The following is a 14677-nucleotide window of genomic DNA, read 5'->3' on the forward strand; positions in this document are numbered from 1 at the left end:
GCCTCACTTTAACCAATCAGGCTTCTACGCAGGGCGGGGTTTGCCTTTGCCAAGTGGTTTTTCATAATACCGCATCAGTAGTGTCATGTAATCATAACATGACCAAGGTTACTCCGAAGGTACAGGAGACAAATATGAACATCATTTGACATCGTCTTATCTCGGTAAGAAAAGGAGCTTAGCAGCTCGTTGTTTGCGATAGTATTAGCTAGCTACGTGCCTGTGTCAAATAACAAACCGGCCCCGGCATTAAATTGCTAACAGCTTTAGCTAGTTAGCTAGCTAACCATCAGCATGACGAAGGAGGTCACGACAAACTCAATTGAAAATAATGACAACTATATTTAGCCGCTTTATGATCAGTATGTAACGTTTTAGGATTAGTTTGCCTCTTATTTCTGTCATCCTCGTCCGTCAAAAGACACCAGAGGATGGCAGCGAGCATTATCAATTATACAGAGGTCTTGAGGCACGTTTTGTTAAGTGGCATTTACCTGACATGCTACGTTAATATTTACAGTCTATGGTTAAGGTACGCTAGATTATTCCGTGAGTTTTGTGTGGGGTGCCCTCCCATCCAGAGGGGGTGATGACGTTTCAGCTAAGCCGCATTGTTGAGGGGCTTAGCTCAGCTGTTGAATTGACAGCATCTGTACAGAGGGTTTATCTATCATAAAGAAATCTGAAAGAAACTTGTGTATGTCAATGAATGATCCCATATGTAAGCGTAAATGACTCGGCTTTGACAGCTAACGACAGATGTTCTCTGCTCTTTTTTTTCCTGTTATCATCCCAGGTCGCGATGAGCACCCCGTGTTTCTTGTCCTCCGCTGCCCGAAGTTTCAGCCTACCGTGTCCCGCCGCCAGGCTGCTCCGCTGCCGGCTGCTGGGCCCCTGCTCCGTTACAAGGTGAGTTTTTATCTGGAAGGTACAGGCGGATAGAATTAACGTTATTGTGGTTTGCTGTCCTGATCACTCCTGAGGACAGTGTGGTGCTACACAACAAGGGAACTCTAATCTGGCATTATCATGGGAAATGCTTGTTAGTTTACTGTCCAGGTGTAAAAGTGTGTTACTTTCCATTAGCACTACAGATTTTTTATTTTTTTTATTATTCAAATTAGTTTGTTTTTGCTCATAGGCAACGAGGGAAAATAGTGGCGCATAACAATTGTGCAATTTGCAATAAACGCAACCAGCAATTTGACACAGTTGTACGTTTAAATATTATGAATACATATGTCCGGCAGTGTTTCCCGCAGAAAATTTGTTAGTTAAGGTGGTAGGGTTGGCATCTGGCCGGGGGGGTTACTAGACACTACACTAATACACTATGTATTACATTTCAATAATAATTTATAATTAATAAATAACCAGCTTTTCAAAAATGTGCAATTTTAAGCTCAACTATAAAAAAAACAGTTTTACTCGCATGGCTCCCATTATCCTCCGTGACACGCTCTCTTGCACTTCGCCTGACAACTCTTCTCCAAAACAAACAGCTCTGTGATAATAGCTCAGCCCATAGATTCACTCACTCTTAGCAGATAGTATGCGTGAAATAAAAACAGGACACGTAATTTCACTGTGTGTAGTGTTAACTACGCTAACTAACCGTGTGTTGTGAATCGCGTGTAGTGATAAAAAACAAACCGACAATAGCTGTGTCTCAAAGACCGGGCAGCAGCAGCCGGGACGTTGAGAATCCACGCGCGAGAGGTGATGGATAGTTCCAGTCACTTCGTCATGTATTCACTTCGTTGAAACAAGAGAAGAAAGCCTCGCTGATGTGAAGAACAGGACAGAGATACACATATAAATGCTCTCTGCCTGCCATATGCCAACGCTCCGGTAAGTCCATCACCCCGTCTCTGCCCGGGCATGACCCAGCTGCCCGCACATTTGTTGACAAACTCCGACGCGCACGCGACGGTTAATGGCGATTTATCCCTTTTTAAATGTGAATAACAGACAGTTACACTCACCCGCAGCAAATGCTCTTTCCGTTGTGATTGGTGGTATCTTGACAACTCGCCGTTACCTTGTTTTCCTGTGACTGTGTTGATGCGACTTGGACATTACATCCACTCAAACAGGACAGAGTAACACGGCGGATATTTACTTTTTTTCTTTTTTGAAGACTTAGTTAAGGCGGCAGGCGCGTGTTGTTAAGGCGGCCGCCTAAAATGGAAAGTGCTGCGGGAAACACTGTCCGGGTGCTGTAAACTTGTAGCACATATTCAAACGATCAAACAAAGCTGATTCTACTAACATGTAAAATAACAAAATCTGTAGCATATGTTTGATCGCTTCACAGAGGCCTTGTTGACATGGACTATGGCACCAAATGAGATACCTCAAAATGTTTGTGATCTTGCTCTATAACAGAATTAGTACAACTAGTGCCTGTCTGGAACAGCATGTAAGAAGGGCAATTTACCAGGCAGGCCATGTGTGGGGACAGGCACTACTGCCATCACCTGCACCTGCTTATAGTCCCTCATTTGTTTACTGGCAAATTTTGTGTCCCTTATTAGCCCTTGGGGCCAGATTTGCAGCTCCGCAATATTTATGTCTTTTCATATCATATTGACCTACATCTGAGCCAAATGTGTTGCTTTTATCCCAAAATGCACAGTTGTTATTAATATATTTTCAACCTAGCTGCTCCACTAAAAGTCCACTTGCAGTTTTTAATATTCTTGTTATGTAGTTCCTGTGTAGCTCTTCCCTCATTAAATAAGATCACGTTTGACCTACAAGGCAAGTGACAAAAACTACCTCCTTTTTTTAGTTTTAGAAGAAATATGTCCTCCAAAAGCCAAATGGACCATCTAGAGAGAACAGCGAGCAACTACAGACAAAATGTAAGTTGATATTTTTTTGTTAATAAATCTCGACTGTATCCATTCATCCAGCCCATCCTAAGATATTTGTGTGTGTGTGTGTGTGTGTGTGTGTGTGTGTGTGTGTGTGTGTGTGTGTGTGTGTGTGTGTGTGTGTGTGTGTGTGTGTGTGTGTGTGTGTGTGTGTGTGTGTGTGTGTGTGTGTGTGTGTGTGTGTGTGTGTGTGTGTGTGTGTGTGTGTGTGTGCGTGCGCCTAACACAGGCTCTGTATCCAGCTCAAGTATGTGGCATCATAAACGAGTCCGAGACGGTAAAACGTTTGAGATTAGCTGTCCATCCAGACTTCAGCTTCAAAGCAGGACAGTGGTGAGTAGACGTTCATGTTAACTTTTCACCCACTCATTAAACATGTTTTAATCAGGTTAACGAGCACTGTTGCATTGTGTTGTAACACCGGGGTGGGGGGGGGGTGACGTTTTAGCTAAACCGCATTGTTGATTGGCTCAGTAGTTGAATCGACAGCTGCTGTACAGAGGATTTATCAATTGAAGGAAAAGGGTGAATGTACAAACTGCCAATATTCACATATGTGATGCAAAGTGTAAATGACAATTATCGGTTTTGACAGCTAACGCCAGATGTTCTCTGCTCTTTTCTGATATGAGCCCAGGTGGTTATGACAAATGAGACTAAGAGAAATAAGAAAGTTACTCTGGGTTAGTTGTGTTTTTATTTTTTTTATTTTTACTATTTTCTGACCTCTCCTGTTGGGACAAATGAAGTCAGCTTCTTCCTATTCTGCCAACATTGCATGAATGCAACATTAGTCTCCTTAATCTTGTTTATGATCCGTCAGGCTCAATGCAGAAGTTACCACAGTAATAATGAGAACCTGCCAAAATACTGTATGTCTAGGTCACTGCCGGAGCATGCTTTATGAAACATCCCTCTGGAGTGGTTTCATAGTGCCTGTAGTGCACATAGTAACCAGAAGGTGGTGGCATTGTGCTGGATTTGTCCAACCATTACCCCGTGGTTTTCCTTTCTCACAAACTTTTTACAGAGTTTACAATCCTACATCACAGTCGCCATGTACGTCAGCTCAAGCTTATTGTTGATAAGAAGAAAACAAGCGTTGTCAAGTGATGTATCACATCAGCTAAAGGAAGGATCAAAGCTTACGAATTAGCCTATTTAGAGATTTTTCTCAAATGAGAATGAACTAAATAGTTAGGGACTTACAGTAAAAAGCTTGTTTGCTCATAGATTTTGTGTAGGTAATTGCTGTATGCACTGGGTTTGCATCTACACTTGCAGCTTTGACTTGAAAGGTGCTTGTGACACAGTGGATTGTTTTCGCTGGTGCAACACATAACACTGGACAGTGTTTTAGCTTGCAAGCTAACTTCCAGTAGCTCTCTTCGAATCTTAATAGCAAGTTAAGTTCTTCTTGGATGAAGGCAGAATTTTGTCTGTCTGTCAGTCAGTGTTGCCAATGTTAATTAGTACCCCGCACATGCAGTATATGTACACGAGCCCATACTGTAGGTGGGCGGTGGTGAGATATAAAACCAGCAGCCAGTTGCCCTGCAGCGACTGATAATGAATGTAAATAGATGGAAATCCTTGAATTTCAGTGTTTCTGAGAAAAAGGACTGTTTAGTTGTTCGTCTCCAGGTGGGAGAGCAGGAGGAGAAGAAGAAGGAGGAGGTGGGTGGAACATATGTGTCTGTCTTCACAGCAGATCCATATTTATGATGCCTCTGAGGGTTGTAGAGACAGTGTAACAGTGGGTCATTGTGTTGTTGGAACATTAGCCCAACTTTTAAGCATTGCAGTTTACCTCTGGGGGTACTCTGCTCTGCTTGTTGACGGACCGATGCGACCACGATGGGCCAATGAGACTGGGACGCTGCACTTCGTATAAACTGACCAGCAAGCAACTTTCCATCTGGTTTGGTGTTGTTCTACTTGGTTTCTGGAACAGGCTGTCCCCTTCACTGAGGTCAAAGGGCACCACTCTAACTTCATTCACACTTTGACCCCCTCAGTTCAGCGAGTTTTTACTCTTGAATACACTGTTGTTTAGAAATCTGAAAAGTCAATCAGAATAACTTACTTTTGAGGGAAAACTCAATGTTCAGAATTCAAAGGAAAGCATTATAGTTATGTTTATAACAAGGTGCATGTAGTTGTAATACATGTAATCCAATACAAATACTACATATAATACAATACAATGATATTAAAACAACACATCCATGGTCAAACATAGTATAGGGTGAAGAACATGAGCAGATTTTTAACCACTGGGAATACATATTTCTGATAACTCTCACTATCTATGGATAATTAAGTTCAAATATCCACTTATATAATACATTGGTTGACTTATTAATTAGGGGTGTGACAATTTCGATTTTAAATAAAAAATTTTATCAAAATGAGCTTTTGATTTCACAGAATCAGAAGCAGGGTAGGCGTATTTTATTTTTATTTTTTTCTCTCCACCCCCGCCTACTCGTACATGTCTGAAGAAAACAACAACAGACACAATGTAGCTTACCAACTGGTAGCATGCAGCTAAAGACACAGGGTGCCTGCAGCTTGACTTTTCCAGGCACCACGGTCACTGCTGGAGTCGGAGATGACAGAGAAACAACATAACTGGAAAATCTGCCTGCTTCCCTGAAGTCACGTTGTGGCAACTAGGGCTGGGTATCGTTCAGAATCTTTCGATCCGGTGCCAATTTCGATACCTCAGTTTCGATACCGATTCCTAACGATACTTTTTTCGATACCATATGTTTTAAAATCCATTTCAACATCAACAAAAATACATTAAAACACAAAGCTTTTATTTCCACCTTAATTGTGAATCAAAAAAATCTGGTAAAACTGCTCACTCAGAGTAACATTAATAAAAGTGCCTTGCCTTGCAAGCTCAGCCTGTCAGTCGGTCATCAGGGCAGAGAAACCACCGTTGTGGCTGCTTGTAAGAGGAAGTGGAACGTCAACAGCACCGCGACCGCTTTCGGCTCGCCATTAATATCATATCACAGCAAACGCTGTCTGCGTGAAGTTTTAAAAAACTGTAACCACACTTGAAACCAACCGTGACTCTCTGTGACTTCAACAAAACTGCAGACAGTTTACTCCGTCCGCACCCTCCTCGCGGTGTGTATGTGTGTGTGTGTGTGTCGGTCGGAGCTCCGCTCTGTGTCAATATGCAGAGAGGACAGATAAGCTTGCGCTTACACGCTAAGACGCTTTTGGAACCGAAATTTGGCACCGAAAGATAAAGAATTTTTCGATACTCATAGGATTGGGATATTTTTTTCGATACCATAAAAGTATCGACGTTCGGTACCCAGCCCTAGTGGCAACATTTTGCCTTCCCCATAAGTTATGTAAACAAACAACGAAGGTAAAGCATGTGGGCTCCCATGGGACTCCATGGTGCCTTCAGGTACACCTTGTTCAACTAATGGTGCATTCACTTGCGCCTCTAAAAAAACCTGAGAAACTCACTCTGTTGTAGCCTACCCTCCTGCCATCTAGTGGTTCTCATTGTGGCATTGACATCCCTGTTGAAAAAAAACCCTGTTTAAACCGAAAATGGAATCAAAAGTGACCTTGTGGTCTTGTGTGCAGGGTGGATTTCTTCATCCCTGGTGTGGAGAAGGTGGGAGGTTTCTCCATGTGCTCCAGCCCGGGTTTGCTGCAGAGGGAGGGCATCGTTGAACTGGCCGTCAAATACACCAAACACCCCCCAGCACACTGGATCCACACCATGGTGAGTGGGGCAGAAAAGTATGATATTGTATGACATATTATGAAATTCCTCAAATTACTGTCAGTGGTCATTTTCCTGGGGAAATTATTGAAAGTTACCTGGAAATATTGCTACCTATGAGTACGAATATTCTGAAAAGTAGATTTGATCATCTGTCTACTGATTTGGAAGATTACATTGCTTGTGTATGCATGAGGGAGATGGTGAATAAAGAAAGCGAGGGTGCAAGAAAAGAGATGCAGAAGGAGTGGAGCAATCAGGGTATTGAGAAATGGTTAAGGTGTTATAGAGTGAGAAAATAAAGACTGCCGCCACATAATCACACCACTGGTTATGAAGCGTCAAAAGAAAAATGGCAAGTCAGATGAGATTTTCAGATATCTTGTTAGTTTTTCAGCCCTGCAGAAGCAGCCAGTGGGCATTAACTTGTACTAAAAAGTTAGAATAAAAATGTGTGATACACTCCCAATTGAACATCTATTACATTAAACCACTTAAATCATAATCTGTCATAAATATTTTTTAGGTGTTAGCCATATGATCCTCAATGTTTTTCAATCGTTTATTTGCTGTCAAAGTGAGTCGGCAAATTTGAAAAATTAGAATTTAGAAAAGTAGAATTGTGGTAGTGAAGCTAAAAAAAACAAGAGAAGTTGGTGTTTAACTGTGTGTAGAGCAAGCCGACAGGGTAAATAAAGTTTGTGTGAACACCTAAAAAAATGTTATATGAAAATGTTCTTGGTGCAAAAATCAATACTATACGAATGCTGAAATTACTATTTGAATGTGACTTTTTTTTATAAATATGTTGGCTAACATCAGCTAATCTCCCTCTTCTCGCCTTGGCCTACCCGCATGTGTCACTCATGTCACGTCTTATGAACAATAACTTAGCGGGAGTGAGAAACACAAGGCATTGTGAGGTCTAAGATAAAGTTACGTACTGAGTAACGTTAGTACAACATTACGGAGCTAACGTTACGTACCGAGTAACATTAGTACAAGGGGGAGTGACAGACTGGGCCTGGAAATCGTAAGAAGGACGGGAAATGACTTTAAAATCGACTTCCACCGAGCCAAAGTGCTTATGTTAACATTAGTTAGCTTGTTCTTGTTTTCTAACTGCGTCACGAGGTATAGTAACGTTAGCTTAGCTTGGAGCTTCCTGGAGAAAGCTAAAGTTTATGTTAGCTGCCCTCACAGCTGTCAGAGTTAGCTTAAACTTCATATATTACCTTCTAATAGCTGTATTCCCAGTAACGTGACAATCTGCAAAAAGGAGGTTGCTTATAAATCAGTAAAATAGTAGTGACCGCACCGTTTGACTTGATTATTAATGCAGTTAGCATCGTTTGTTACTTACCTAGCTAGTTTATGACAAATGGTTTCGGCTGTGCTTTCTAACGTGTTGTCATTGTGCCAACCGAGCTCCGTTAGCCTTTACAACAGAGCTGCTTCACTACACTTGTTGATAATGTTTCATTACAGAGTTCTCTGTTGATTTATGTTTGTCGCTGTTGTGTGTGCTCGTGGCGGAAAATAGGCTCGTTCGAGATGAAATGCGCCTCGCCTGTAAAGTGGACGAGAGCAGGCGGCAGCAGCCGGGGGCGGTGACAAAAATCTGCTCTCAAGTCGGACAGTTTCCAGCCATTTCCAGCAGCCTTCAGGCTGAACAGGAAGTGACAGAAACACTGTGGTCCGATTCCGATTTAATAAAATGTTATCAGACCCATATATCAGCTCGTACACAGTCTCCAGTTGTTTTTATTATGACAGAGTAGCTGTCAAAATGCTCTACATGCGATCTGTTGCTGATTTTAATTAACAACAGACTGCAGATGATCCGTAATCTGAACAGATTTAGTCTCTCTGACTTCTAAACACAACTATCAGTCACACATGTGTTCTGAATAAGCATTTAAATCAGACAAATAGCAGTTAAAATCCCTCCGATTCAAAATCAATAAAAAGTTTATATAAAACGTCATCATGTTGAGTCGATTCTGAACCAATCAGCTGTTAGATCAGCTGAGAGGCCGGCGTTTCCCAGCATGCCCTGGGTCCGCCTGGCTCTTGCAGTCGGTGGAGAGCAACTGTGGCGCCTGGCTCTAAAAACTGCAGCCGCCTTGATCTCGCGAGGTCATTGTTGCCCACGTGTGCATGACGTCAGAGCAAGTCGGGATCAAGTCGGACACAAATCTAACCGGCATGCATTGGGCGCCGATCGCCGGTGATCGATTCTGCGCAGACCTGGCTCATCTCGAACGAGCCTAATGAATGTAAACAAAGTTGCGTGTAGGTCCCCTCAAGGCCAGGCAAATGTTGGAAGCCCCTCTAGTGGACGGAACGTGTAACAACCACCACATGCTTGTAATGGCATTGACAATGAATTAGCCTGAGTAGTGTAGTACACATTATTTTACAGGCTGCAATTGAGCATTAAATATTTGAATATCATTTGAATATAAAAAAAAATATCAAATGGAATTCGAATGGTATTATAGAGGAAGATTGACACCTCTAGTGCATAACATTGTATTTTGTCTACAAGGACATTTAATCCAGTAGTGGTAGTAGTGCGAGTAGTTGTGTGAATATAAGTTTCCTTTCTGATTACCTTCCCCTTCCATTTCTGCACTCTGCATGTTTGTTCTCAGCTTCTGTGTTTGATGATGCGCCCTAATAAATAGCTTTGAGCTACTACGCCTTGTGTAAATAAGTATCAGAAAGCGGTGGGATGTGTTTGAGCGTTCTTCGACTTACAGCTCTCTGCTCTGGGATCGTTTGATGATCTGTTTGTTTGATATTGTACTCCGACTCCTCTCTGTAAGCAGGAATAGTGTAGGGACCGCAACAGCAGATTGTGTGCGTGCGTGCGTGTGCGTGTGTGAGCAGATAAAGGCGTATTTATTGCTCCTTTTGACTTCAAAAGACCTCTGCGAAATTTGTGAAAACGCTCCCACTCATAGTTTTTTATTTTTTTCGTGTATGCTCTACTGTAACAGTGTCTGTTTCCTGAGGCCTGTCTGTGGAGTTTATTTCAAAAGGTGTATTTCAGTTGGAGAGCAAAGAGAAATGTAAATTACCGAGCTCAACCCAGTGTGTTGCTATCTCCTTAACGCTCTCTCTTCCCCTCAGTGCACAGTGGGCTCCCGGGTGGCCATGCGTGTCGGCGGGGACTTCTTCTTTAACCCAACGCCCTCCGACCCCAGTGTGCATTTGCTGCTGGTGGCCGGCGGCGTAGGGATCAACCCCTTGTACTCTATCCTGTTGCACAGCACAGATCTGCTGCGTCTCAACCGCACCTCTGGTGGGCGGGACTACAACATCTCTGCCCACCTCTGCTACAGCGCCAAGAACACCCAGGAACTGCTCTTTAAGGTGTGTATTGTGTTTGACTGTTGGAATATCTGTGAGGAATTTAAAGGAATATCTCTGCTAGCTGTGCACACAACAGTGTCCATGTGTACAGCATGTCTGGCATACAGTATATGGGCAGGTGGGTCTCAGTATGTGAGGAGAAACTCTACCTTAACTACCTACCTTCTGTGTTCCCAGAGCTCCATCATCGAGGCGTGTCGGGAGTTCCCTGACAAGCTCTCCTGCGACCTCTACGTCACGCAACAGAGCATAGATGTTGACTCGCACCCCCAGCCATTTATCAACCGTAAGCAATGCCCATACAAGCACGCACCTACACGCCTTTGTTTAGCAGGGATGATTTAGTGACTGTCACAGATTCTTCCACAGCCGTCTTTGTTGATTTATCTCCGTCGTCATGTAGAACATGTTCTATCCAAGTGCACTGAGTCTTGAATAATTGATTGACTTCCCTTGCGTCTCCCCAGACGGGAGAATTGCAGACGAGGATTTGCGGGCTCATGTGGACCCGCAGAGGACTTTGTGTTTCCTGTGTGGGCCCCCGCCCATGATCGAAGCACTTTCAAAAACCCTCATGGACTTCGGCCTCCCGAAAGACAGAATCCTCTTCGAGAAGTGGTGGTAGAACCTCCTACGATTCCCAGAATCCTACAGGGTTGTCCTCCCGGATTGTGCTCCTTTTTTTGCATTCACCGAGGGGGGAGGATGTATGGGGTGAGGCGATAATGGAATGCAGCTGAAATATTCCATGATGTGGACAATAATATGAGGACGTTCACCCTCGATCACTGCTACTACAACCTGTGCCTGATCTGCGATAGACCGCTGGGACCACCCACTGAGATGAGTTTTATTTCTGAGGACTGAGCAGACTCAAGCTCAACTTTGGAAGACATTTTTCAGCTCGTTTTGCTGAATATTGCAACAAATCTGCAACTGTGTGTGACAGACACAGCTGTTACACATCTTCATATCTCAACTCATTTCCAGCCTACATTTGCCTGACTGAGGTTCTGTTTGAACAAATTAATAGGTGACGTTAAATGTTCACCTGAAAAGGCCAAACTTGACCTATGCAAGTATGTGTTGGAAGCAATAATTTGACATTTTCCGAAATAGAGTTAGATAAGTAGATCAATACCTGTCCGCTAAATATGAAGCTACAGTCAGCAGCTAGTTAGCTTAGCATAAAGACTGGAAAAGGCAAAAGAGCTAGCCTGGCTTTTTCCAAAGACAACAAAATCCACCTCATCTCTTTTCTCCGTACAAAAACTGAAAGTGTCACGTTGTGGTTTTATGGAAACTTCCAACAGAGCCAGCTGGCTGTTTTTTCCATGCCTTATGCTAAGCTAAGCTAACCAGCTATTGTCTTCATATTTAGCAGACAGATGTGACTCTCAAGAAAGTGAACAAGCACAATTCCCAAAATTTCAAACTATTGCTATTCCTAGGATATAAAGGATCAGTGCTTACAATAGCAATCTGTACTTTTTTTGTACACTGTACATAAGTGTTTAATGAGTGACTGACTAATTTATTTCTATCAAAATACCTCTGCTAATTCCATCATATGTTCTTAGAAGTGTTATATTATACTTTATTTATTTATATATATATATATATATATATATATATATATAAAACTCAGAGTTAGAGCTGGGCGATATGGAGAAAATCAAATATCACGATATTTTTGTCCAAATACATCAATGTCGAGTTTGCAGCGATATTGTAGGTGTGACTTTTGGTGCTTTCACAAAATATTTACACAATGAGATTTTTGATAAATAATCATTCAGTAATGTGGATATAATGACTAAGTGGCGAAAGGCAAATAAAAGAACAGCTAGAACAGCTAGTAATTCGAAAACTTTACTGTAATGTAGCTTCTAAAACCAGGAAAAGACACCACTTGTGTCATTTTACGATATCCAAAATTTAAAACAATATCTAGTCTTCTAAATCGATAGATGTATTGCCCAGCCCTAACTCAGAGCCATTTATTTGCAGAACTGAACACTTTCAATTGTATTTATATTGTCAAATCACAGCGGGAGTTATCTCAGGTCACTTTACAGATATAGTAGGTCTAGACCACACTCTAAATTTTAGATTTGTTTGGCTAATGAGTTTCACTAAGTTACACTGAAGTCATGTTTTTTTTAAATTTATTTTTTAACATTTTACTCATGCAAACTTCACACAGAGTGTATTTTTAGAGTCAAAAACCCAACAATCTCCCACATATTGGCCAGTGTCCCTGCCTCAATCACAAACTGTAACATGCATACACAGTGTGACATACACATACACTTTTACTCAATCACACACATCCACATACCCACAAACGCTTCATCGTGCCGGGGTGGAGTGAGTATCCCATGGTGCACTGTAATGGAACCTCCAGGTGGTCTCTGATTGGCTTGGATCACTGAACATCCCCTTGGAGATGGTTGCGAGCTTCTTGTTGTCGTCTCTCAGTGGGGGTGGGGGAGGGGTTACGCCATTAAGACTCATTTTCAAGTTTTTTTTGTGTTTCTTCCTCATATGAGGAAAACGGTTTATGCTGGTAACGTGAGATTTGAAGAAAATAAAAGGAAATTGAGTCAATTTGTTTTTAAACACTTTATTGACCTCTGCTTTTATACAAAGACTCACATGTCACACTACTTCGACACAACACAGGTGGTCCAGGAAATAGGTAATAAATAGTTGATTTTCTAATTTACAGAGTTTTCAAAGAAGAAACCTTTTAAAGGTCAGTTCTCCCAAATTACAAAAGGCATTTTCCCTCGCCTCTTGTACTACCCAAGCAAATATTTTCGGTTTGAGATATCGGTCTCAAACTTCTACCACCACGCCCATTACAATAGAGGTGAATGGACATCATTTGTGATGCTCCTAGCATTGACAAATTGCATTAAAAAAAAAGGTTTTAACAGCGACGTCCCTGCTACGCTGAATGACAACTGTTGACCATGTGTTTTGTGGATTATCTAGAGTGTCTGGGACATAGCATCTGAAAAGAGATGTTTCGGTTTCTTTTTTTAAGGTATGTAATGAGCACCACAAACGCAATTTCTTTCACCTCCATTGTATTGAGGTGAAGAAATGGCAGGGATCTCGTCTCAAAATCTGGCCAAAGAAAACCAATCTCAATTCAACTAGAGCTATGTAACAGAATACTTTTTTTTTCTAATTAACATGAACTGCCCCATCTAATATCTCAATGCGGTGTAGAACCTGGCCGATACAAACAGAACTTTTAAAATCTCATAACTGTAATTGGCCAATTATGTTATTTGAAACATTTTTGTTAAGGGTCCCTTAGATTTGGTTAAGTTGTGAATAAAATATGGTATTGAGTGAAACATTTTAGAATTTAAAAATCAACTCACCAGTGAAGAAACTACAGTATGTTATGACGACATTTATACATTGCCTCAAAAAATCTTTGGCATTTCTTTGTTGCACTTTCTTAGTTAATAATTTAAGCCAATACTTATCTGTGAAAATCAAAATTTGGCCAGTGCAGTTGTATTGGTCAGGCTCTAATGCATTGTATATCATACATACATCATTTGTGTCAACTGTATCCCTGTTTGCCTCTATCTTAAATTATATACTTTACATATAAAAATACAGTCAGCCCAGTGAAATCAGTATGCCCCTTTTCACAGTCCGTCCTATTACAAGAAAGTAGTAAAATACAAGAATCAGCAAGAAGAAATTAATACTTAAGGCGTGGACTGGAGACTTGCTATAGGTTGTACTCTATTAGCCTTGTACAGTTTCATTTCACATAAGGATACATCAAATAGCAACAATGACCCAAAGCAGAGAACTGCACAACACTTTCCCATATACAGTATGAGAGCTACAACCTCAAAGACTCGCAACAGTGTTACCTCCCTAAACAGGGCAGGCTGAAGCGAAGTAACAGTACATGATGACTAGTAACAGCATGACTGAATACATCTGGGTTGTGGGGGAATAAAATCCAGATCAACAAAACGTTACTCGAAAGGCAGTGTTTTTGATAAACTAAACAGGCCTCGGCTCCCCCTCCCCTGCTTTGTGCCCAATGTGTCAACAGACGCCAGAAAACAGCTGCTGTTTGATCCGCTCTTCCGTCTTCACCTCCTCCTTCACCCCTCCATCATCCCTCTGACACACATTGGTCCATCGCGCCAACTTCTCCTGCTCAGACAATGAGATCTTGTCAATGTCGGTTTCCTCTTCCTGCTCCTCGACAGAAGCCCTGCTCCCCGATAGGAATGAGAAGCCCTTTTGATGCCGTGCATCTTCTTCCCTCTCCTCTCTACCTTTCTGATAACTCGCTCCCTCGCTCCTTCCGCTGTCCCTGCTCTTCCACCCCTCTGCCTCTTCTTCCTCCTCGTCTGTGTTTCTTCTTAAACTGTCCATCTCCGTCTCCATCAGAGGGGACATGTTCTCTCTCTCCTCTTGCGTTTCTCCAGTGGATTTTTTCTTTGCCTTGCTGCGACCCCTGAGGTTCAGCATCTGAAACCAAATAAATGTGTTTGAGCCCTGTTTTTTTAGCTTTGTGCCGTGTCTTTTTCTTTCCATCTCTCCAGACACCTGCCAAACCGCAACAAAGCCTCTTTCACTGATGCCTCTTTCCTGTACAGTTTAA

The 14677-nt window shown here is 42.0% G+C and overlaps 2 protein-coding genes across 3 annotated transcripts in view; one reads left to right on the top strand and one right to left on the bottom strand.

Annotated features, from left to right (window-relative positions):
• Nucleotides 1-12633, top strand: oxnad1 (oxidoreductase NAD-binding domain containing 1). The gene is made up of 8 exons (XM_039819732.1): nt 1-164; nt 797-909; nt 2795-2867; nt 3109-3212; nt 6501-6642; nt 9781-10023; nt 10201-10309; nt 10491-12633. Exons 2-8 carry the CDS (start codon nt 803-805, stop codon nt 10646-10648), a joined length of 936 nt encoding a protein of 311 aa, XP_039675666.1. The 5' UTR covers nt 1-164; nt 797-802; the 3' UTR covers nt 10649-12633.
• rftn1a (raftlin, lipid raft linker 1a) overlaps nt 12634-14677 on the bottom strand; it is a 23887-nt gene continuing 21843 nt past the window's right edge. For both annotated transcript variants that reach the window (XM_039819730.1, XM_039819731.1), the window contains exon 10: nt 12634-14544. In XM_039819730.1, the coding sequence (XP_039675664.1) occupies nt 14113-14544 (432 nt within the window). In that variant the 3' untranslated portion in view covers nt 12634-14112. The remainder of the gene's footprint in view (nt 14545-14677) is intronic.

This window comes from Perca fluviatilis, chromosome 13, assembly GCF_010015445.1.
Source record: "Perca fluviatilis chromosome 13, GENO_Pfluv_1.0, whole genome shotgun sequence".
NCBI classification, from domain to species: Eukaryota; Metazoa; Chordata; class Actinopteri; order Perciformes; family Percidae; genus Perca; species Perca fluviatilis.

Excerpts from the sequence above, each read along its gene's own strand:
- oxnad1 (XM_039819732.1), top strand. The coding sequence starts at position 803 with ATGAGCACCCCGTGTTTCTTGTCCTCCGCTGCCCGAAGTTTCAGCCTA. Across the intron at positions 2,868-3,108 it reads CGAGCAACTACAGACAAAAT|GCTCTGTATCCAGCTCAAGT; the intron begins GTAAGTTGATAT and ends CGCCTAACACAG. Across the intron at positions 10,024-10,200 it reads CCCAGGAACTGCTCTTTAAG|AGCTCCATCATCGAGGCGTG; the intron begins GTGTGTATTGTG and ends CTGTGTTCCCAG.